The sequence below is a fragment of the Bos javanicus genome, chromosome 7 (genome assembly GCF_032452875.1).
Source record: "Bos javanicus breed banteng chromosome 7, ARS-OSU_banteng_1.0, whole genome shotgun sequence".
In the NCBI taxonomy this organism is placed as follows: domain Eukaryota; kingdom Metazoa; phylum Chordata; class Mammalia; order Artiodactyla; family Bovidae; genus Bos; species Bos javanicus.
In genome coordinates this window covers 97,643,923-97,669,525 of record NC_083874.1, presented here as the reverse complement: position 1 = coordinate 97,669,525, position 25,603 = coordinate 97,643,923, and the positions used below count along the sequence as shown (strand labels likewise).

At 34.0% G+C, this 25,603-nt stretch overlaps 1 protein-coding gene across 4 annotated transcripts in view; it reads left to right on the top strand.

The window, feature by feature from the left end:
* The window catches only part of CHD1 (chromodomain helicase DNA binding protein 1), a 70,766-nt gene that overhangs the window by 20,143 nt on the left and 25,020 nt on the right, over positions 1-25,603 (top strand). For 3 of the 4 annotated variants that reach the window (XM_061424465.1, XM_061424464.1, XM_061424463.1), the window contains exons 2-21: positions 3,557-3,758; positions 4,762-4,872; positions 5,868-5,932; positions 8,105-8,254; positions 8,392-8,666; positions 9,559-9,784; positions 9,947-10,047; positions 10,259-10,437; positions 11,293-11,420; positions 12,295-12,511; positions 13,162-13,251; positions 14,124-14,314; positions 15,001-15,189; positions 16,459-16,621; positions 17,483-17,635; positions 19,540-19,611; positions 20,415-20,564; positions 23,341-23,489; positions 23,879-23,975; positions 24,087-24,182. In XM_061424465.1, coding sequence (XP_061280449.1) covers positions 3,557-3,758; positions 4,762-4,872; positions 5,868-5,932; positions 8,105-8,254; positions 8,392-8,666; positions 9,559-9,784; positions 9,947-10,047; positions 10,259-10,437; positions 11,293-11,420; positions 12,295-12,511; positions 13,162-13,251; positions 14,124-14,314; positions 15,001-15,189; positions 16,459-16,621; positions 17,483-17,635; positions 19,540-19,611; positions 20,415-20,564; positions 23,341-23,489; positions 23,879-23,975; positions 24,087-24,182 — 3,004 coding nt within the window. The remainder of the gene's footprint in view (positions 1-3,556; positions 3,759-4,761; positions 4,873-5,867; positions 5,933-8,104; positions 8,255-8,391; positions 8,667-9,558; positions 9,785-9,946; positions 10,048-10,258; positions 10,438-11,292; positions 11,421-12,294; positions 12,512-13,161; positions 13,252-14,123; positions 14,315-15,000; positions 15,190-16,458; positions 16,622-17,482; positions 17,636-19,539; positions 19,612-20,414; positions 20,565-23,340; positions 23,490-23,878; positions 23,976-24,086; positions 24,183-25,603) is intronic. The other variant, XM_061424466.1, reaches the window with a different exon arrangement.

Below are 25,603 nucleotides of genomic sequence, written 5' to 3'. Positions count from 1 at the left end.
TAATTTACCCTAAGAAAACTCTTTTATCTAAGTACCCATATGATGAGTTTTCTTTTGTAAATTGAAAACGATAAGGGAAAGAATTAAGTATTTTTAATAATCTTCTGCCTTATACTATTGGGCTATTGAGATTTAATATAATTCATAAGGATAACTTGTAAGTGGTATACAGATACTATATTAAAAAATCAGTGGTATTGGTTACTACCTAAATAAATAAAATGCTAATTAGACCTGAGAAATATTTTTATAGTCCAAATCTATTTGTGAATTTTATATAAGATATTATATCCATAAGCATCTTTGATTTGTTTGCTTATGTATATATCCATCCACTCACCAAACATATGTTGAGCCCTTCATTTAGTGTTCAGCATACAAAGAACAAGTAAAAATTCCAGCACTCTAGGAACATATGGTAGAATACCAAAAAATAAAACAGAAACTACAGTGAATATTACATTATGTGCCTATAGCTAAGATAGTAATAGGTACAGGATATTGTGGGAATACTGAGGTAAGATTTCCTGCTTTCATACTGTGTGTGTGTGCGTGCGCGCGCGCGCGTGGTGGTTGCTCAGTCATGTCCGACTTCGTGACCCCATGGACTGTAGCCCACCAGGCTCTTCTGTCCATGGGATTCTCCAGGCCAAGAATACTGGAGGGGGTTGCCATTTCCTTCTCCAAGGCATCTTCCTGACCCAGGGATCGAACCCTGGTCTCTAGCATTGCAGGCAGACGCTTTACCATCTGAGCTACTAGGGAAGCCTTCTATGGAAGCTTTAATGTTGGGTTGATTTGACTTTGGAGTCAGGAGAGATTTGTCAGAGAAGTATCCATGAAGTGAGGCTCAGGTAGAAATTATATAGTGAAAAAATCTTTAAAAAGGAAGTAATTGTGCAAAAGCAGAAAGTGGAAAGAGAAACTCACTTTCTGAGAATTACAAGTAGTATGCCATCACTAAAACTAAGGGTTTAGACAGGAAACTGGCTGGAGATAGGTTGGCAGAGACAGATTCCTGCACCTCATAGATGTTTTACTTTTGTTACAGAGCCACTGAAGACTTACCCATTGAGGGCAGGTTTGATTTTTATTTTGGAAAGAGCATATGCAACAGTGGGTTGAAATAGAACTACTTCATTACGGAGAGGCTTTTTACCTGTTTTTCCTCAGAATTTTATGTCCCACTGTTCTCCAATCCCCCAAACCTATATATATATTTATCTCTCAAGTGTTAGAATTTCCTTTTAAAATAAATTGTGTAAAACATTTGCATGGTTCAGAAATTGACAACTCATTTCAATCCTTGTTCCTTCTGCTTTCTTCTTTCCCCTCTCTTTGTAGGTAACCATTTTTAACTTAATTGTTTTATACACCATTATTGCTTTTGAAAAAAGCATAAGCAAATATGTGTAAACATTTCTCCCTTCATACACAAAGGAAGCATACTATAAATGCAGTTTTGTAGCTTGCCTTTTTTTTTTCACATAACTCTATCTCATTCTATGGCAGTATATAAGGTATTCCTTACTTATTCTATGTATATTCTTAGTCCTGCTATGAACAATTGAAGTGAAATAAATATTTCATGCTTTTAATATCTAAGGTGAAGACATTCTGATAATAAGCCTATTTGCCTTTAGAGTGGTGTAGGCTCAGGCTGTTTGCTTTTTTCATCAGGCAGAACTACTTTCACCTAAAGATTATGAAAGGAAGATTTCCTGCATTCACTTAAGAATATTGATACATTAACAAGGAATCTTGATACATTAAGAAGGAATTTTGACTAGCTATTTTCTCAAGATACAGTTAAGAATATAGGCCCATGATAGCTCCCAGATTCAATTATCCATCCATTTACTTTTCAGGTATTTACTGAGCATCCACCAGTGTAAGATACTCTGGGGAAAAAAAACAGTACCTTCAAGAAGCTTATAAGCAATTAAAATGATACCCCTTCTACTTAATTCCTCTTTCTAAAGGATTAGTTCATCTTCACTTTCTTCTAAATGTTCTCCAGTTACTGTGCCTGACTTGTTTGTGTTCTTCATACCTCCTGGTTGAATTATTTTAAATATAGCCCAGAGAGGTATTTATTGGTTGACATGACTGTCTTTCCATACTAGGTTAGATGTTCTTATAATGGTAAGGACTTTTTGTCTCATCTCAGTCTTCCCAGTGCCTAACAAATGATAGTTTTTGCTAAAGTAATAAATGAAAAGTGTTGCTTGCCTAGTGGGTTAAGGGAAAAATGAAATTGTGTGTTAGGAAAAATATCTTCTCTGATATTCTTACTGAAATTTCAAGGGCCAAAATAGAATGCAGAATGGTCACTTTTGCTTTTTAATTAAAAGGCACTATGCTATTGAACCATGTGTCTGGAGGGTAGAAACTGGCAGAAATGGTTTTGATATAGCCTTTAAGATGGAACTTTTTGTTTACTCTTTCTATGAAGAAAAACTTATTCCACTAGATTCCCAAATTTTAAAAGTAGGTGTATGTTTGTTCACATTGTAAGCAAAACTTTTAGAATCAGATGTCTTCTTGAAAACATATATCTGTGTTTCCAGGTAGAAACTATTAATGCCTTGCTCTCAAAAATTACTTTTAGGAAGGGTTACTGTTCGATCTTGTAGTTTTTGTAGAGTAATACCTCCATCTAGTGATGTTTTTGAGAACTACAGCAAGAGAATAAGAAGCTTGAGTTTTGCTCCGTGTGTGTGACATTACCTTATTGTTTCTCATAAAGTCGGTTAAAATTACATCAAAAGCTGAGTCTGCCACATATTTAAAAAATTTAATGCCTTGGTTTTCAGCAATCCAAATGTAAACACCAGTTAACAAATGGCCTTTCGGATAATATTGATTGACACAATCAATTAGGTATAGACCATTTCTAGACTACTTTGGACAGGAAATAAGTGCTGGAAAGTGTATGTGTATGTGTACAGAGGCTAGGAAAGATTGTGAGAATTTACTATTTCAGACGTATTACTATGGAACCATAAAAAATTGAATAATTTTCTCAGAAAAGAAATTAGTAATCTTATTTTTTAGTAAATTGTACTTTATCATAGCTTAGTTGTAATAAGTTACATTCCTCTGAGATGCTAGAACATAGATGTGGACTTGCAAACAAGTTGAAACTCAATTTAATTCGTTTTCTACCTTTTACTAAATGAGAATTTTTATCACATTTTTTCTTCACACAATTTCTTCTTTATGTTCACTATATCAAATGACCTTTTAAGAATAGGGACTGTGTCTTAAACATTTTGTTATTCTAAGTTTCTAGCCCAGGATTCTCTGCCTGGTAGGTTTTGTTCATTACCCTTGGAGGAAGATTGTGATATAATTATCTTTTAGCCCAGGCTACTAAATTTATCAAGTCAGTTATTGCTGTAGATTAACATTAATTCCTTTTTCTATTTGTTTGGCTATACATGGTTGACATACTAAACAAACAAGGCTTAATGATGTGGAGCTTTTTGCTGAGTTAAGAAAAGCTAAAATTTGAATTAATTTTGTTTGAAATCTATTTATTTTTAAATTGTAGCCAGTCGGATGATGATTCTGGGTCAGCTTCCGGCTCTGGATCTGGTTCGAGTTCTGGAAGCAGTAGTGATGGAAGCAGTAGCCAGTCAGGTAGCAGCGACTCAGACTCTGGATCCGAATCGGGCAGTCAGTCAGAGTCTGAGTCAGACAATTCCCGAGACAATAAAGTTCAAGCAAAACCACCGAAAGTTGATGGAGCTGAGGTAATGAATAACGTATCCAATGACAGGTAGATTTCCTGTATTACTTTGGGAAAATGTATAGCATTGGTTTAGAGCATTCTTGATCTAGCTTTTAGAAAAAGTTGATTTTAAGTATTAAAATGCACTTTAAATTGTTCTCGAACTTGGTGTCATCTGTGGACTAATTGGCTTGAAAGAGAAGCAGTCTATAATTATTGATGTATAAGACAAGTATAAAATGAACATACATGAAACTTTCTCTTTTTGAAGCACAAATTGTTAAATAAATACTCAGGGTCTCATGGATAAAAATGTAAGGCTTTTGAGGTCTTTTTGTTAATTTTACAGTGTTATCTCTACTTTCAAGATCTTCAGAGGATATAATGTATTGCCAATAGGAGTATTTAATAGAATTCTGCTTCCTTGAAGATACGTGGTAGAATATGCCAAGGGCCATTCTGTTTTAAAAAAGCAATTGTAAGATTTAGTAAAACTTGTCTATACATCAGAATGGTATACAGAGTGTTACTTAGAGTACCAGTCATGATAAGATGCTTGGGCCAGAATATACAAATAGTTTCCTTCATGTAGGAAGTTTTGCTACCAGAAACAAAAAAGTCAGTCGAACTAAAACTGTGCTTAGTTAATTTGCATTCTGACTCTAGCTCCTCATCTTCACCTCACACCAGTTTAAAGGATTGGTAGCCACACTTTGAATAGCACTGGTAGCATATATTATCCTGTTGTTTTTGACAATAGTCCTAACACCAAAGAATACATTGATTAAGGCTGTCTGTCTATGAACCTCAACACACCATAAATTATTTATATACATCTAAAGCTCAGCATTTATTTTAATTATATTGCAGCAATATTGTTTTACATATATGTGAGTAAGGAAAATAGTCTTACTATTATTTATTATTTGGAGGCAGTGAAAATGTTGATATTGGTTTTCAATAGATTATCCTTTTTCCACTTTTCTCAAAACTTTGTTCTTCACTTGTGTATATCTCTATTACAGTTCTGGAAATCTAGCCCTAGTATTTTGGCCGTTCAGAGATCTGCAATGCTTAAGAAGCAGCAGCAGCAGCAGCAGCAACATCAAGCTTCATCTAATAGTGGATCAGAGGAGGTGACTATTCATTGTGAAAGCTATTATCTGAAAAGTAGTCTTGATGCCTAATTATTTAACTGGGGGCTGTTTATGAAATTATTAGAAACAGTAAGGATATTAGAAGGATAGGAAAATAACTACATTTAAATGTGCATCAATAGCCTTGAAGTGTAGACATACTTTTATTATAAACAGTGTAGTTCGTGTGTACACATGAGCTTGCATGTGTGTGTGTTTGCACAAAAACATTCAGGAAGAACTGTAGGTTTCCCCACCTATCCGAAAATGGAATGTCCTTTTTCCTGAGCTAAGGGGTATGAAAAAGCAAGGAGGCTGCTTCCTTAGGCCACATCTTGGTAACTGTCATGGGCAAAGTGAGGAAAGCACAGATGCTCACAGGCACAGTTCAGAATCCTGGCAGCTCAGTGCTGAGGATAGTTCCCAGGGAAGGAGCTTGAAGGGGCTGCTCCACGTGCTTGCCACCTCAGTAGCAGCTTGCTGCGAAACAAATGCTGAGTGCTCAGAATTGAGTTTTGTAAAAGTGAAAATTCTCTTCATATTTGTTTCAGTTAGTGAAAACAGTTACTGGTGTAGGTTCTTTTGTAAAAGTGTAGTGGTATAAATTGAACTTTCAAAGATTGGGGGGGTATCTGTATATCAAAAACTGCCTATTGAGGAAGAAAAATACTAAATGAGAATTTGACATACCAACAATTAGGATTCCTTTTTGAGGTCTTACTAGGCAACAGTAGTAGTATCCAGAAATGGTAGATTATAAGATTTTATACAAAATGCTGACCTTGTGATGTTTACTTAATTTCACTGGCTGTTAACATATTTGCAGTAAAAATGTAATTACTTTATATGCTAATTTATGGTATAAATGTAACATGGAAAAAAGTCTTTAGAGTTTTATTAGTAAAGTGAATGTTTAATAGTATAACAAGAAAAAATGTTACTATAGTTGAATTCTAATCATTAGCAGCCTTAACTTTGTATATTTTTCTGTACAGGATTCCTCTAGCAGTGAAGATTCCGATGACTCATCCAGTGAGGTCAAAAGGAAAAAGCATAAAGAGTATGCCATTTTGTTCAACTGGTTGCTTTTATATCAAGAAAATCCTAATGATTTATATTTCTTCCTTTATGACCAATTGTTGCCAGAAGTGAACTTCTTGGTTCATGGCATTCTATTAGGTTAATTTAAACCATTAATTCTTTTATGTTTCTGTGACAACATGGGTTTTTTTTTTGTGCCACTTGTTTATCTCCTATAACACCTCTCCTGTATATTTTTTAAACTTCAAAGATCTTAGTCACAATATCAGAAGATCTTAATAACTTGAAAAACTTATATAGAAATGTTGGGACTAAAGATGTTGGATTTCAGATAGTTCGGATGTTAATAGTTATCCTTAATTTGTCTGCACATGAAATTTACTTCCTTTTTAGAACTCATTTAGCAACTCACTGTAATTTCCCAAAGATCTTGACCCAGGAAGTGTTAAAAAATACTTCAGGTCTCAGTTCTGATACTTTAGATGGTCTGAGTTGTTTTCTCTCTCTCATTTCTTCAAAAACATTGTTCCACTGTCTTGTCTTGTACATCCAGCTTTGGATTTGTTATTTATTTATCCCACTTAATGGAGAAGGCAATGGCACCCCACTCCAGTACTCCTGCCTGGAAAATCCTATGGACGGAGGAGCCTGGTAGGCTGCAGTCCATGGGGTCGCTACGAGTCGGATACGACTGAGCAACTTCACTTTCACTTTTCACTTTCCTGCATTGGAGAAGGAAATGGCAACCTATCTAGTGTTCTTGCCTGGAGAATCCCAGGGATGGGGGAGCCTGGTGGGCTGCCGTCTATGGGGTCACACAGAGTCGGACACGACTGAAGTGACTTAGCAGCAGTAGCAGTATCCCACTTAATGCACTTTACTTTATGCATCTTTAATGTGAAGATTCATGAGTTTTACTAGTTTCTAAAAATTCAGTCATTGCATCTCTTGGCATTTTCTCTTTTTCATTCTATCAATTTGTGTTACTACAGTTAACAGATATTTTATCTGTCTTGGATCATACCTATTATATGTCTGTTGGATCATCCTTCTGGTCTACCATGAGTCTTACTTTACCATGTGTTTTATCCTTTTGTTGCTGTGCTGTATTCTGGCTGATTTCTTTAGATCTGTCTTTTGTTTTACTGAGTGTATTTTCAGCTACTGTGTCTTATCAGCTGTTCAACTTTTCCACTGAATTAGTAATTTCTAAATTTAGTATGAGTGCAAGCAAAGAATATTTTTAAAATATGAGTAATTTAAGATGATGGATAGATTTTGTTGGATATAAAAATGATTATAGTACTTACTATAAAAGTATAAAATGGAGATTTTTTTTCATATATGCTGCCTATTGCTATGTCTCATGTGCAAACTCTGAAAAACAATCTCAAGATAAAAAATTAGCTTCTCCCATTATGGTTTTTTTTTAATATCATAAACCAGATTTTAGCATGTGGCTTGCTTATGCAACCCTTAACATGACATAGTTGTAATTGGTATAAGCTGTGCAGAGCACTGGAGTAGAAACAGTGCCTTTAATATAGAATGTAGTGTATATGTAAGAACTTAATGTATATCTTTCATTTAAAGTTAATACTATGGTAGAATATTAACAGTGAATCCAACATTTTTTTCTTTCCATGTTATTTGAAATTAAATAGACTAAAAATAGTAATAAGGGTAAGGTAGTTACTGAATGTTGGTTAAGATGGAATGTTCTTATTTTTTCTTCAATTTTTTGATACCTTATTTTAAGTTTCTTAATGTATAGTATTTTAAAATTTTTTTAAAGGGTATGTTTTTAAAAATCACAATCTCCACAAAATTAGAATGAAAGGAATTATTATAGAATCTGTTTTGAAATGGCAAGTATAATTAGACAGAATTTTCAAAATTAAGCACTGTGACTCTAAATTAGCATACTGTGTTTTCACCTAAACTCCACTTACTTACGTTACATTTTGAGGTATGATTAAATGATTAACAAAAAATTCTGTAGTTAGAGAAATCTATGAAGAATATTTTCCAGCATTTTCTTATTCTACAGATATTTGAATATTTTTATAATGAGTGAAAATGATATTTTTTATATTAGCTGGAATGTAATTTAGCTTGATTATTTTTATATTTTGTCAGACAAAATTTGCTATATATGTATAAGTAAACATATTGTATATTTTATATACAGTGAAGATTGGCAGATGTCTGGATCGGGATCGCCCTCTCAGTCTGGTTCGGATTCAGAATCTGAAGAAGAAAGAGATAAAAGCAGTTGTGATGAAACAGAATCAGATTATGAGCCAAAAAATAAAGTTAAAAGTAGAAAACCTCAAAATAGGTAAGTATAGTATGTTCTTGGTTTGATTCTGAAAAATGTTGGTTATAGGAGGTATTCATTCTTTTTCTTAGAGTTTCTCAAATCTTGTTTTATGTCAGTATTTCTGTAAAATACCTCTTTCCTTCACTTTTCCCTAGATCTAAGTCAAAAAATGGAAAAAAGATTATTGGACAAAAAAAGAGACAGATTGATTCATCTGAGGAGGAGGATGATGATGAAGAAGAATATGATAATGATAAAAGAAGCTCTCGTCGCCAAGCAACTGTCAATGTTAGCTATAAGGAAGATGAGGAAATGAAAACAGATTCTGATGACCTCCTGGAAGTCTGTGGAGAGGATGTTCCTCAACCTGAGGAAGAGGAATTTGAAACAATAGAACGGTTTATGGATTGTCGGATTGGAAGAAAAGGAGGTATTTAAAGAAAAAGAAAAGAAACCTTCATTTTTGGTTTTGTTTTTCACTAATATTTACTAGAGTGAATTTTTTCCTGAAGACTTTTCAACTTTGAAAGCTGAGGGTGGAATTTTTACGTTTATACTTATTTGCTGTAAAATAGACCTTGCTTCTGGAGAAGGGAATGGCAACCCATTCCAGTATCCTTGCCTGGAGAATCCCATTGGCAGAGGTCCCTAGCAGGCTACAGTTCATGGGGTTGCACAGTCAGACATGACTGAGCGACTAACACACACACACACACACACACACACACACACCTTGCTTAGGGTTTCCCTGGTGGCTCAGTGGTAAAGAATCTATTTTGACCACTTCATCATACTTGTCCTACCTCTGATAAGTTTGAATCTGATCTCTCAGTCAGTGAATTCCCCCCTCCCTCCTTCCCTTTTCCATATATGTGTGAACATACAGTTTATCTTTCTCTTGACTTATTTTACTTAACACGATGCTACTGAGGTCCATCCATGTTGTTATAGATAGCAGATTTCCTCCTTTTTATGGCCAAATAGTATTCCGTTGTATATGTATGTACAGTGTTTTTTGTAATCCAGTCATCTGTTGGTGGACGCTTATTACGTGTTATAAGTGATATAACAGTGAACATGGGAGTGCAGCTATCTCTTCTACATAGTGATTTCAAATACGTAGTTTTTAAAGGTGATTTTTAATCTTTCTGTTCTAGAATTCAGTTTCTTTTATGAATGTATAATGTAGTTTCCTATAAACTCATACCCTGTTTGTTACTTATTTAAAAGAGTATATATTTTTCTGTTTATATTCTTGAAATTTTGAGTTGAAATACTTCAATAACAGAATCACATGGAAGTATTGTACTATTTTTTTTCAGCTACTGGTGCTACTACAACCATCTATGCAGTTGAAGCAGATGGTGACCCGAATGCAGGATTTGAAAAAAACAAGGAACCAGGAGAGATCCAGTATTTAATTAAATGGAAAGGATGGTCACATATCCACAATACTTGGGAGACAGAGGAAACCCTTAAGCAGCAAAATGTTAGAGGAATGAAAAAATTAGATAATTATAAGAAAAAAGATCAGGAAACAAAAAGATGGTATGTTTTATGTTGGAGTTAAAAATTAGTGATGCTTAAATTTGTTTCAGTTTCTTCATTATTCAAATTGATTCACATTTGAGTGACAAGATGGGAGATTTTGTGCACAGATGGGATTTAGGGGAGATTTTTAACTTTGTTCTTGGGTTAATAATCTTTCAGGTTGAAAAATGCTTCTCCAGAAGATGTGGAATATTATAATTGTCAGCAAGAACTTACAGATGATCTCCATAAGCAGTATCAAATAGTGGAGCGAATAATTGGTTAGTAATAAATGATTCTAATTAAACATTTATCTTTCCATGCTTGAAGTCATCTGAAAACTTAAAGTTTTGCCTACATATCAAATAAAGTAGCTTGCTTTTATAATAATAATAGTGTAAACCAGATGGCTTATTTTTACTTGTATAGTTTTTACCAAGAATTATTCCTTAGATAAAATTCAGTGTAAAATATATCTGGTTTATCTTACAGCTCACTCCAATCAGAAGTCAGCTGCTGGCTATCCTGATTATTATTGCAAATGGCAGGGTCTTCCATACTCAGAGTGCAGCTGGGAAGATGGCGCTCTTATTTCCAAAAAGTTTCAAGCATGCATAGATGAGTATTTCAGCAGGAATCAATCAAAAACCACTCCTTTTAAAGACTGCAAAGTGAGTATTGTTTGCCATTTTAAATTATTGAAACTGTATTTATGCATCATAAATACTACAAGCCCCACACAGAGAGTTGGATCCTGATTTCATACAGGCTACAGGAAAGAACTCTTTGGATGGTAGGTCCTACAGGAAATGATATTCCTGTAATTGCTGTGCCATTTTAGATATGGCACTGTTTTCTAGCCTTGGTGACTGAAACTTGTGTCAGAAAGATAATAAATTGGTGGTGGCAGTTGTGGGGACTGGGTTAGGAAGGTCAAAAATGGAAAATTTCTTGGAAACTAGATGTATATGCTTGATTTAAAAGGTGGTGAATATTATCATTGATGATAGGAAAGGAAAAGAGGGATGTCCCCATAAGAAAGTATCAAGGACTGCCTTGCCTAATACTTAAAATTTACTACTAGTAATAGTTTGGGGTCTATGTACTACTAGAATTTGTTTTCTTATTATAAGATTTAATTAAATTCATAAGGGTAATTTAGAAATGAGAAATCAGATGGAAAGTTAAACCAGTTTTATGTTTTATTTCTAGGTCAGGGCTGGAACTGTGGTAAAATGAATGAATTTAACATAGCTTTTACTTGAGAAACATGTGAGATCCAAGTATTTCAGCAAAAACTCACTTACCTCTGTCATTTTTTGTTCCGAAAAGAGACCAGAATATGTCACTGTACATTGTTATAGAAAACAGACTTCTTTCAGTCCTCATGTATATTTTGTCATGGAATTTCTGAGTGTGATGATTTGAGATGAAATTTTAAAATTTATGGTAAAAGCTGAGATCTTCATCTTTTAATATGATTTCTTATGTTTAATAATTCATGTTAATATTTGTTTCTACAAAAGGTATTAAAACAAAGGCCAAGATTTGTAGCCCTAAAGAAGCAGCCATCCTATATTGGAGGACATGAAGGATTAGAATTAAGAGATTATCAACTGAATGGTTTAAATTGGCTTGCTCACTCTTGGTGCAAGTATGTATATTTTGAATTGTTTATTTAAGAGGATAAATTTTTACAAATATGGGGTTTGGAAAAGATTTCCATCAGCATAAAGGATAAGACCCTCTGGTATTTATATATAGGTCTTTGAATTTCCTATTATATAAACAGTTGTTTAGTTGCTCAGTCATGTCTAATTCTTTGTGACCCCATGGACTAGATAGCCTGCCAGGCTCCTCTGTCCATGAGATATCCCAGGCAAGAATACTGGAATGGGTTGCCATTTGCTTCTCCATGGGGATCTTCTCTGCCCAGGGATCAAACCTGTCTCTGCTGTCTTGGCAAGTGGGTTCTTTAGCATTGAGCCACCAGGGAAGCCCTATATAAATAGTACTTCTTATATTAAGAAGAAAAAGAACCTTTTGATTGTTGCAATATTTAAAAATGTTTTAATTGGAATAAGAATATGTATACATTGTTTCACAGTGTCCTGGACTGTCTCTCTTCCAGTTATTTCTAATAGCCAGTTTGGCTTCTGTTTTTCTCTTCCTCTCTCATGTGTTGCCTACTCTCTTTTTGGCAGTGTAGGTGACTAGGGTGCAGTTTTTTTGTTTTTTAAACTTGAACGTAGCTGTAGTTTTATCCGGACTCTACCACTTGTAGATGGATTGTGTCCTTATCTCCATAACTGACTGTAAATAATTCTGTTAATTTTTAAGCTGCTTTTATGTTCTAAAATCATAAACTCTCTTATACTATTATAGTTAATAAAAATGCATATTGTAAATAATACCTATCAGATTAATCTGATTTAACTTCATATAAATTTTTACATGGATTATGTATAAAGGTTACTTGTAAATTTGAATCGTTATTGCATACATGATTTTTGTTTTTCATTTTGCAGAGGTAATAGTTGCATACTTGCTGATGAAATGGGCCTTGGAAAAACAATACAGACGATCTCATTTCTGAACTATTTGTTTCATGAACACCAATTATATGGACCTTTTCTGTTAGTAGTACCACTCTCCACTCTCACTTCCTGGCAAAGGGAGATTCAGACATGGGCTTCTCAAATGAACGCTGTGGTTTATTTAGGTGACATCAACAGCAGAAACATGGTAAGTTGTTTCGCCACAAATTTAGAAATTTAGACAAACTCATCTTTGAGGACAAGTCTTTGATTGGTCTTTATAAAGTCTTAGTTTCCAGCATGAAACTTGTTACAGAGTAAGATTCATCACATGTTTGATTGGCTTAATAGTTAATTTTTGTTTTAGTGTTATATATATTTTTTTCCTGCCTTATTATAAGTTTCAAATATATATGAAAGCCTACAGAAGAATGTAATAAAATCTCCATGTCCTATGTCCAACTGCACAGTTTTAACTCTTGCCCGTTTTGTTTCATCTGTCCCTCTACATGATACTTTCCTCCCAATTATTATTGTGAAGCAAACCCCAGACTTATTTCATCTACAAAAAGGAAATCACTTTTGTTTGGTCAAATGAGAAGTTCCTTCAGTGGAAAGCATATATTAAAAATGTGGCTTTTTTTTTATAGAAGATTTTGATATGCTGGAGTATTTATATTTTACTTATAAGTAAGATCACTGTAGCTTGTACTGTATAAAGAACTGTTAAAGTTTTTATTACAGAAACATATAGACAGGTTTTTTGTATTTTGAATGGATTTTAGTTCAGATACTCAAGTAAAAGTATTCTTCTAAAAAAATCTTTGTTTTAAAATTGTCTTTGAAATTTCTTGATAGATAAGAACTCATGAATGGATGCATCCCCAGACCAAACGGTTAAAATTTAATATACTGTTAACAACTTATGAAATCTTGTTGAAGGATAAGGTATGTATTAATCTGTTTTTCTGTTTGTTGTATATCAGTTTTTCCTTTACATTGTGGATAGGATGAAAAGATAAACATAAATCAGTGGTCAGCAGATGCAAAGTCTCTGGGTCAAGTCCAGCTTCTCTATTTATTTTTTTATGATCCTTGAAGTAAGGTTGATTTTTACATTTAAAAAGTGTTGTAAATACAAACCAAAGGATATGAAACCAGCTTGGTATAGTGTCTTGATTTGTAAGGTCTTTAAAGAGGAGGAAGTATCACACTACCACTGGGTAAATGCTTTATAGCTATTATCTTAATTCTTTATAATTACTTTATAATACACTTCTGTCCCTGTTGTGAAAAAAAGTCAAATCTCAAAGAGGTTGATGAACTTGCCTCAAGTCATGCAACTTTTAAGTAGCAGAATCAGGCCCGTCTCCATAAGTCAAACTAAGACTTTATAAAGTTTATGTATATATTGTAAATAAATAATTCATAAAAATCATAGCAGTTAATTGTAACTATACTTGGAGTTAGATACTATTCCAAATTTATTTTCTCCAAATTAACATTAATGAGGTTTCTACTGGACTTATGCTGTAAACATTGTGAAATTTTTAAATGACACTATAGTTTTTATTTTCAGTATGTAAGCTAGTAAAAACTTTCACTGGATAATTATACTGTTTTTCTAATGGTTGAGTTAGTCATGGAAGGAACTTTGTTTTTCATTCTGAGTTACTTGATTTGAAGATTCCAATAAATTTTAGAGTAGTACATAATTTGTATTTGAAATATTGGACATAGATTTAAATTTGCCTCATTTTAATGATTTGAATTACATTTTTCTCTCAAAATATTAACTACATTCTTCTGTTCATTTTAAGGCATTCCTTGGAGGTCTGAATTGGGCATTTATAGGTGTGGACGAAGCACATCGATTAAAGAATGATGACTCTCTTCTGTATAAAACTTTAATAGATTTTAAGTCCAATCACCGTCTCCTTATCACTGGAACTCCTCTGCAAAACTCCCTGAAAGAGCTCTGGTCTTTGCTACATTTCATTATGCCAGAAAAGTGAGATAAATTAAGATACAATTTTAATGTTTCATTTGCTAAGTTTAGCAGGAAAATAATTAGTGTAGATAATAAGGTCAGAAGGAGGTTTTATTGTCCCAAACATTGGATCAGAGATTATTAAGAAGAAAAGAAATGGGATGGAATAGAATTCAAAATAATATTTTTATTTTTCAGTTTTGTAAATAAATAAGCTTGAGCCATGGATAATAAATTAAAACAGTTGATTTGCCTGTTGTTCAGAATATCCATTGCTTAAAAATGGAAATAGTATCATTCTTAAACAGTAGTAATAACAATAACAAGGTATTGTTAGAAAATTCCATTTTCTAATAATTTTAGGAAAAGCACACTAAGATAAGTTGTCCAAGGTCATATACATATTTTCTTTCAATAGATGTATAACTTTCTTTGAGAAATATTTTAGTGATAATTACTCCCATACTTGAAAATATTTCATCTTTATTTAACTCAAGGAAAGTAAACAATTTTTCATAAAATAGCTTATATTTTACATCTGTAGATATACAATAGATTTCTTGGAAGGATAGCTATTAGAAGTAATTAATTTTAACTAATCCCCCCCCCCCCAAAATCTATGTTTTGTTTATGTCTGACTATCCTGTAAAATATCAAATGCAATTTGACTTCTTTCACTGATTCTTCCATTTGCTTAAATTTTTAAGGTTTTCTTCCTGGGAAGATTTTGAAGAAGAACATGGCAAAGGCAGAGAATATGGTTATGCAAGCCTCCACAAGGAGCTTGAGCCGTTTCTGTTGCGAAGGGTTAAGAAAGATGTGGAAAAATCTCTTCCTGCCAAGGTTGAACAGATTTTAAGAATGGAAATGAGTGCTTTACAGAAACAATATTACAAGTAAGCTGTAAACAGAGAACATGTTCTGAGGTGCCCCTTAGCCCTGATTGAGTCTTAGAGAGCAGTAACAATTCTTGAATTTTAGAATAGGTTTATTGTATGGCATAGTGAGGCAGAGAGAGATTTAGTGGCATGTCTAAGATCACAGGTGATAGAAGACTAATTCACCTTATAGCACATCATTAATTGTGTTTATTTTGTACTATGTTACATTATAGAAGGTTTCTTTTTAAGTTTTAAGATTGCCATGATACCAAGGAATTATTACATAATTCTGATGTTTATGTTCTTGACAGGTGAAAGTAGAAGCCAGAGAAACAAACTTAGAACAAAATTTTAGGCCCCTCTGCTTTTTGAAAAATGTTAATAAATCATATTTTGTATAATTTATGTATGTTTGGATCTGTATAGTAACACTTCAAAGAATCAAAAAGAAGTGTCCATCCTAGTTTCTGTTCAGACATTTAGTTGCATAAAGCTCTGCTTCATGCATTTGAACTCTCAGAAACATATTTTATGATAAGTGTATAAGTGCCATTCACTTTAAAAATACATTTACTACATAAATTTTACATTTTTGTTATGGAAAACTTCAGACCATATACAAAATAGGATAATATAATAAATTCCATCACTCGAGCTTGGTCTTCAGCTCATAGCCAACCACCCTCACTTCCCCTGTTCTGTTGTTTTGAGACAAATCAGATAAAATTGTTTCAAGTTCCTTCCAAAACTAACCTTGTAAAAAGGAAGAAAATAAAAGATGTTAGACAAGGTAAGTCATGGTGAGAGGAAATGTTACGCATAATTTGCACTAATAAAATAGCCACTTATAATTTATCTCTTAAGTTGCATGTGTATTGTGTAACTATTTTAGACAAGGCAGTTTGGCTAAACCAGGTATCCTCGTGAGGTGTGAGGTATCTGCATTAATTGCCCAGCATAGCAAAATTTGTTGGAAAGTTAAGATAGATTATAAAGTTGACCATTTTAAAAATAAATTTTGGGGTAAAGGATTAATGCACTATGCAGTATTAATTCACTATGTTAAGCCTTTACTGTGTATAGTAATGGTTCAAATAACAATGTGTTGTCATGGTCTTATGAATGAGGTTCATTTAGTTTTGTGAACAAAGTTTAGTCCTTTGTCTTTGGAGTTGAACTTCATAATGGTGCAGTTTTACTTTGGTACTTAATTTTTTTAGTGATTTTAGAATTCATCCTGGTAATTCTGCTATATCATTTTCATAATCTTTTTTTTTTAAACAGGTGGATATTAACTAGGAATTACAAAGCCCTCAGCAAAGGTTCCAAGGGCAGTACCTCAGGCTTTTTGAATATTATGATGGAGCTAAAGAAATGTTGTAACCATTGCTACCTCATTAAACCACCAGATAATAATGAATTCTATAATAAACAGGAGGCCTTACAAGTAAGAATTTTAAAATTTTATTACTTCATGGTAAAGCAAAATTTTAAAAATGTTTATTTCAGCTTTAAGTGAAAATACCACAATGTTCTAATATATTGGTTAGATGTTCCTTTTGGTTAAAGATGTATTTAAATGATGGTGCTGTTTATTTTTTAGTGTTTATAAAAATATTTTAAAGTTATAATTTATCCATTTAGTCATTTTGATAAATTTTTTGAAAAGCTGATCTAACCATGATCTGTCACACTTTATCCAGCAAAAACCCCTTAGTGTATTTTTTGTTGTGAAAAAAATTTCACTAATAGTGATTTTGCTGAATTTGTGACATGGCAAATGGTAGTCTTAAGGGCATCTGGACCTTAGATCTTCCTCTTCCTATCACTTCTGGAAGACAAATGAAGAGTGTAAAGAAGGCACAATACTACATCCAGCTGTAGTATTGCTTTGAAGTGCTGTCAGTGACATATAAATTAGAAGACACTTCTCACTCTTTCAAAACCTTTGATTACTTAGTTGTTTCTTCTTTCAGTGTATTGTCGCTTAGTTGTTTTCAGCTAAGACTTTTGGAGAAATGCTGTGATATCTAACAAATAGAGTGAAATGGTGCTTTTTTTTAATTTGGTCTCCAGAAAATGCAGCAAAACCTAGGTGCTAAATGGCAAGGAAAATGTAGCTTAAGTCATAGAACAAATTGGTCAAGGTTCTAAAAAATTTTGAAAACGTAAATAAACTATGTCAACATTATGAAAATTAAAAATCTTAATTTAAGATGAAGAAACTGAAGTGTTGTGAGACATTTGTTTCATTAAATACAGCTCTTTTAACATGTTATAACAATTATAATTTATTGTTTCCTTATAGCACTTAATCCGTAGTAGCGGAAAACTAATTCTTCTTGACAAACTGTTAATTCGCCTAAGAGAGCGAGGCAATAGAGTTCTTATTTTTTCTCAAATGGTGCGGATGTTAGATATACTTGCAGAATATTTGAAGTATCGTCAGTTTCCCTTTCAAGTAAGCATTTCATTTTGTCTTTTTTGTTGATTTAAATTTTGTCTAATCCCTGGGCATGTTTGAAATTCTTTTGTAAATGAAGAGTAGATTTTATATAACCTATACTTTTTTTAAGAAAATAGATCTGTTTAAAAATTTTGTCATTATTCCTTTTCTTTTTCTTCTTGACTTTACATTTAACAGCAAAACAGTTTTTCTTTGTGTTTCTCTTCTATGTTCAAATTAAAGGGGCAGCCTTATGTATTAGGCTTTAGTCTGAGGAAGGATAGGAGAGAGCAGCACTTCTGGTGTTACCTGAACTGTTGCAGATTCTGAAAGTTGTATGCTCATAGTTATTCTAGTGCATAGTTTGCTGAATAAAAATACATGACTTTAGAGAATATACCAAAGAGCAAAAAGGGCTTATATTCCATCTATTCAATATTTATTTTGAAATTCATTCAATATAATTACAGCTAATATGAATGTTTGGGCTTCCCTGGTGGCTCAGTGGTAAAGAATCCTCCTGTCAGTGCAGGAGATGCTGATTCAGTCCCTGGGTTGGGAAGATCCCCTAGAGAAGGAAGTGGCAAGTCACTTCAGTATTCTTTGCCAGGGAAATCCCATGGACAGAGGAACCTGGCAGGCTACAGTCCATGGGGTCGCAAAGAGTTGCACATGACTCTGACTTAACAAGAGCAAATGTGATGAATATTTAATAGAGTCAGTCTTAGTACTTTACATCTAATTTATTTAATCCTTAGAGCAATTTTATGAATAATACCTGAAACATAGCAACTAGCATATTCAGCTAATAAATGGTGTGTATTTAGTGCAGACAGTAAAGTAGAAGTAGAATTACAATGATGAACCTCATCATGCATAATCCCTGCTCTGTTGGAGCTTACAGTCTCATGGAAGACAGACATTAAGCAGGTAATGACAAATAAATGTAATGTTATGACTCTGGTAAGTGCTATGAAGAACAGATGTTGGGTGATATCAACATGATTGAGATACATCTAGTCATTTAGGGGGAAAAGTAAAAAGAGTGAAAGGTTTTACTAGTTGCAATTTTTCATGAAAAACAAACTTGGTACTTTAAAAAAGCTTTTGATTTTGGACTTTTCTTGTTTAGCTGATGTTTAGTAAACACTTAACATAGAATGGGTCAGACACTGTGCAAAGTGTTTTACTCTGTTCTCTCACTGTATGAAGGAAGTAGTACTTCCTGTGTTCATTTACTGAGGAGGGAAACTGACAAGGAAAAAAGGCAAATCACTTGCTCAAGGCACTGGTGAACAGTAAAGATGCTCAAATGTGGGCTGTTCAACTAGAGCCCATGGGGCCCTGAATCAGTGATTCTCATATTTTAAAACAAAGGGCTTTTGCTGAGTTCCTCTTATAGTTTCTGACTCAGTAAGTCTGAAATGGGTATCAATAATTTGCATTTCTAAGTTCTCACTGATGTGTGGGTCCATAACCACACTGGACTCAATCAGTGCTTTTTTTAAAAACTATGGGCTCTAACCCATTAATGGATCTGAGGATCAGTTTAATGGGTTGTTCAAATGTTGTACTAAAATTTTTTTTTTAATGAAATAGATAATAATGAGGGTATTTCACAGTACACTGTGTCATGAAACTTGCTTTGAGTGTATACTGTGTACTCATTCACATGTAAAACATATTCTTATAGTGGGTCTCAGGTAAAGTGACGGTCAGTGCTATTATTTACTATTAGCAAAAGTAGTTCCGGTGGTTAAGAACACAGACTTGGGAGACAGAATGCTTAGGCATTGCTTTCCTACCTGTAAGTACCTTCTGGTCTTATCAAAAGTAGTGCTGCTTTTTCATACTTGGTTTTAATTGCTTTTTAAAGTTTTGATTCTGTTACAATGTAGTATTTTAATGTTTTATTCTAGAGATTAGATGGATCAATCAAAGGGGAGCTGAGGAAACAAGCTCTAGATCATTTTAATGCTGAAGGATCAGAGGTATGAATGCTTTTAAAATTGCAAATAATTGTTTCAGTCATTATTTTAGTTATAGTTTTTTAAGAAAAGTGTTATTGGTGATGGCCAGTTTTGATTTACAAGTGAGGTTTTAAATTCCATATTATCTGTTAAATATGAGGAATTTTACCCTTTTGTATAAATACTATTTCAATATAGGACAGTTAATTTGCTTCTAAATAAACTAGCCTGTTTTGATTTAGAATTCTTTATGAATTGTTGTTTATTATTCCCATATATATTTGTATTTGGGAGTCTTGTTTATTGGTTTTGCTAGATACATTTTATTAGCAATTTTAAAACTATGTTTCACTTTTGTTGGTAAAATACCTTTTAAAGAACTGTGTTAATTCAGGGCAGTGTTGGGCCTTCCTTGCTCCACATGGGCTTTCTTCAGTTGCAGGAAGCACATGCTGCTCTCTCGTTGCAGCTCACGGGCTTCTCCTTGCAGTGGTTTCTCTTGTTGCGGAACTGGGGCTCTAGGTGTGCAGGGTTCAGTAGCTGCAGCACAAGGGCTCAGGAGTTGTGGCTCACAGGCTCTCGAGCACCGGCTCAGTGCTTGCGGCACACAGGATTAGTGGTCCCACAGCATGAGAGATCTTCCCTCTCCAGGGATCGAACCCATGTCTCCTGCATTGGCAAGTGGATTTTTTTTTACTTCTGAGTCAACAGGGGAGCCTGGTAAAATATTTTTAAATTCAGGAATTCAGTTATAAAATTCTCACATTGATTATTCACAGTCACAGTTAAGAATTTAAAATTGTGCCTTTTATATTTCCTTATAGGATTTCTGCTTTTTGCTTTCCACAAGAGCTGGAGGTTTAGGAATTAACTTAGCCTCAGCTGACACTGTTGTTATATTTGATTCTGATTGGAATCCACAAAATGATCTTCAGGCACAGGCTAGAGCTCATCGAATTGGGCAAAAGAAACAGGTATTTTTTATCCTCCTTATTTTACTATTTCAGAGTCTTTTTTATCATCAGTGTTTAGAATTTATTTCAGTTTATCCTTCTTGTTGAAACATGCATATTGTTATTGAACAGATAGAGTGCAGAGGAGCTTGAATTTATCAGAATCACCTGGAAATTGACAGAACTGAGAAAACTATGCCTGAATAGGATCATGTACTCTTTTTTTGATCATAATTCTGTTCACAGCTGTAGAATATAATGTGTTTCATTCAGTATATAAATATATATATTTTAAAATATCTTCATATACTTAACTACTGAAAGGGATTTTGCTTCATACGTTGTTCTTTTTTGTTAGCCGTGTACCCATAAGCTTCTCCTTGCAAAATAGCCATTCTCATAATTTTTGTATAACTCTCTGGAACAGTTGTAATAGCCCTTGAGAAAAACCATCTGTCATCTTTTTGATATCTTGGTCCTTGTATTTTAATTACATTTACCTTCATCTGGGATAGTGCCTGAAACTTCTTCAAAGCAGTAGGTGATGAACAAGTAGCACAAAAAGGCTTAGAACATTTTATTTACTTTGTAAATATTCATATTTTCAACTGAGAAATCAATCCATAATATAAAATGAAAAAAATGTTTTACCCGAATAATTCTCATAAAAGAGATGGAAATTTGAAACAGGGATAACAATAAGCCAAGACAAATTACAGACTGTTGAAAAACGAGAAAATGAGGAGATAGGATATTCTTTCAGGTGAGCTGGGCCTAATGTATTTGTGAAGAGACAACATATTTCTGTGTTATGAATGAAATGGGGGAAAGTGATTAATTGCACTGATAGGCAGCTCCTACATTGAAATCCTCAACACATGGCTAAACAAAACATTCCACTTATGCTACTTAAAGACTTCGGCCACCACATCCTCTAATACAGGGTAGAAGAAAGAGGAAATATTAGGAAAAGAACCAGAACCAGTAAGACAAAATACTATAGAAAGCTGTGTGGTAGACCTCTGGGATGAATACCTGAATATAATCACAAAATAATGCAGTCAACTTTCTTTTCATTGTGTTAAAATTCTTTTTTTAAGGTAAGTATATGTATGAAGTATATTTTCATTACTAATGAGGTAGATTCTTGATTATTTCATTATTGATGACGTGTAAGATTCCTATGGTTCATGTACTTGCTATTTTAGTAGTCAGTCAGTTCAGTCAGTTCAGTCACTCAGTCGTGTCCGACTCTGCGACCCCATGAATTGCAGCATGCCAGGCCTCCCTGTCCATCACCAACTCCCAGAGTTCACTCAAACTCGCGTCCATCGAGTCGGTGATGCCATCCAGCCATCTCATCCTCTGTTGTCCCCTTTTCCTCCTGCCCCCAATCCCTCCCAGCATCAGAGTCTTTTCCAATGAGTCAACTCTTCACATGAGGTGGCCAAAGTACTGGAGTTTCAGTACTTTCAGCTTTAGCATCATTCCTTCCAAAGAACACCCAGGGCCGATCTCCTTTAGAATGGACTGGTTGGATCTCCTTGCAGTCTAAGGGTCAAGAGTCTTCTCCAACACCACAGTTCAAAAGCATCAATTCTTTGGCACTCAGCTTTCTTCACGGTGCAACTCTCACATCCATACGTGACCACTGGAAAAACCATAGCCTTGACTAGACGGACCTTTGTTGGCAAAGAAATGTCTCTGCTTTTGAATATGCTATCTAGGTTGGTCATAACTTTCCTTCCAAGGAGTAAGCGTCTTTAAATTTCATGGCTGCAATCACCATCTGCAGTGATTTTGGAGCCCCCAAAAATAAAGTCTGATACTCTTTGCACTGTTTCTCCATCTATTTCTCATGAAGTGATGGGGCCAGATGCCATGATCCTCGTTTTCTGAATGTTGAGCTTTAAGCCAACTTTTTCACTCTCCTCTTTCACTTTCATCAAGGGGCTCTTTAGTTCCTCTTCACTTTCTGCCATAAGGGTGGTGTCATCTGCATATCTGAGATTACTGATACTTCTCCCGGCAATCTTGATTCCAGCTTGTGTTTCTTCCAGCCCAGCGTTTCTCATGATGTACTCTGCATACAAGTTAAATAAGCAGGGTGACAATATACAGCCTTGACGTACTCCTTTCCGTATTTGGAACTATTTAGACTCAAGATAATTTAAAACAGTTTTAAAAAATCATTTGGAAGGCTTAAAGGACACAGGGTTATTTGTCATTGTGCTAAAATGTCCAGTTTAATGAGGAATGCCTGATATTCCAGGTCCCAGTGCTCTAAATGCTGGTGAGCCCAATCATTGAGAAAACTAACAGTGGTCCCTGAATGGGAGTATTGTGTGATATAGAACCACTGACTTTGAGAAGCGGGACAAAATCACTACTCATTGAGTTCTGTCTTTTGCAAAGCTTTTTGTTGTTGTTAATGGCAGAGCTTCATCATTAACTTAAACAGTAATTTGTGAAATTTTAGACTGTATAGAACGATGAAACAATCAAAATTAAGGGAACTGGTATAAGTTTGTCATAAGTTTACCACCACCCCCTTTCCCCGCTGAAATATAATTTTAAAAATTACTGTCATTCCTTTAAAAAAAGAAAAAGCAAACTGACCAAAGTATAAGGAAGGACATAGTCTCAAATAATCTTTAAATTGAGGAAGCTTTTTTGCTTTTCACCAGTCAAAATTTCATGTTGGATGAATTCCCGACTCTAACCAGTATTTGGGCATTTATCATTAGCAGAATGAATCATTACTGTGCTTTAAATTCCATTGTGTGTATCTTTACAGGTGAATATTTATCGTCTGGTTACAAAGGGATCAGTTGAAGAGGATATTCTTGAAAGGGCCAAAAAGAAGATGGTTTTAGATCATCTTGTGATTCAAAGAATGGACACAACTGGGAAGACAGTACTACACACAGGTTCTGCCCCTTCAAGGTAGTTACTTTTCTCTAAAATAAAAAAAAGTTGTTACATAATCATACTATGCTTATTTTTCCAAAATGTTACATAGTGTAAGCAGATCGCTGAAGTACTGTGTTTAGTGGTGTTCTTCTGTGTTTCAAAGCACTGAGGTAATTCCCGGTCAGTGGCATACATTCAGTGAGTGCATGGTTTCACCATTCTAATTTTGTAATCTTGGGGGAAAGCCCTAGGCTTCAAGTTCTTTAGTTTTAAAATAAGTATGCTAGTAATCTTTTCACTTTTCTAACTATGTCATATTAACTGTTATAAAGGTGACTGTGCCAATAATTCATGAAAGTGCTATGTAAATGTTAAATTTGTGACTGTTAGTATTAAGTAATTTTTGTTTTTTCTAATTTTAGTTCTACTCCTTTCAATAAAGAAGAATTATCAGCCATTTTAAAGTTTGGTGCTGAGGAACTTTTTAAGGAGCCTGAAGGAGAAGAACAAGAGCCCCAGGTAAAGAAAAAAAAAGCTTGTCTCAAAATGTCTCATTTTTAAAACTATAAATGTAAAATGTATATATCTTAAAACATAAAGCATATTTAAAGTAAATATTTCTTTTTCTAGGAAATGGATATAGATGAAATCTTGAAGAGGGCTGAAACTCATGAAAATGAAGCAGGACCTTTAACTGTAGGAGATGAATTACTTTCTCAGTTCAAGGTAGATTTTCTTTTTGAATTTTTCTTCATAATTATATAAATGGAGAAGGTGGGATTTTTCTTTTGTCATTTAGTGTTTTATTCATCTTTTTTTAGGCAGGATCAGCAGGGTAATCTTAAAAAATGTTAAAAACATCTTTGTCTTAAAATTTGCAATGATGTATAAAAATTTTTCTTTCTTCTTCTGACAAACTAGCAGTGAGTGACATGATTTGAAATCATTTTCATAACTGAAGACTTTTAGCTGATTTTTATTGCAGCAGTTTTTGACATTAGATTAAGCATTATCCCAACTAAGAAAACACAAGTAAATCAGACAGAGTAAGCAGTAATACTGATAGATACCCCTGGGTTAGGTGGTTCAGTTGCTAACTCGTATCTGACTGTTGCAACCTCATGGACTATACTGACAAGAAACCTAAGACTAGAGTAGGTATTCATTTCATTCCCTTCTTCAGGGGATCTTCCCGACTCCAGGATTGAACGTGGGTCTCCTGCATTGCAGGCAGCTTCTTTACCAACTGAGTCACCAGTGAACCCCACCCCAGGTTAGATGCGAGCTAAAAAGATTGCAGGGAGTCCTAAAGCAACATAAGTCAACCAGCCCCAGAGTAAAGTGTGTGCCAGTTGTTTAGCGTAAAAAAGCAGATTTCTCTGCATCCTAACCATTTTCCACAAGGAAATGGCTTTTTAAGGATCAATTAATGTCATTCCTTCATTCAACAAATACTTACTGAGTACCTGCAATGTGCCACACACACAGAGCATAGTTTTCTTGTCTTTCCAATTACCTGTAAGCTTTAATGTCCCAGTATTGGCAGTTAACCTTAAAGAGTGCTTTCTGTATAACAAACTCTGCACACTTCTTTAAATGTATTGTTATTTAATCCTCACAAAAGTTAGTATGCTGTTACTAGCTTTCCTTTTTTAGAAATGAAGAAACTAGCACTTAGGGAACCTAAATAAATTTATCTATGGTCTCTGAGCTCCTTGTGTCTTGTCATCAACTCTTCAGGTATTTTTTTTATGATCATAAAAACAAGAATATTGGGTTGTTTTATAACACTTTGTGTTTAATGGACCGGTGTGGTTATTACTACAGAAGGTGATTTAGTGTGATATTCTATAAATTTGTTGTTACTCTGTTAACTTCCTCTAGTTCTATTATAGTAATAATTTTGTTGATCAGCAGGGCAAAAGAGAATCATTTCTGGAAGATAATTCTTAGAAGTCGTTTGGTTTGATGTACTTTGACCTCATAAAGAAATAAACTCAGCTTAGCTATCATATTTGGTTTAACCTATAGTCATATTCATTATCCTAGGGCTATTTGTTATCTTATTCCTTCCTGCTTCCTTCCTGCTAAGAAAGAAAAAAATGTAAGGATGAATAGTTCTTTAATTTTATTCTGCTAAAATTCTG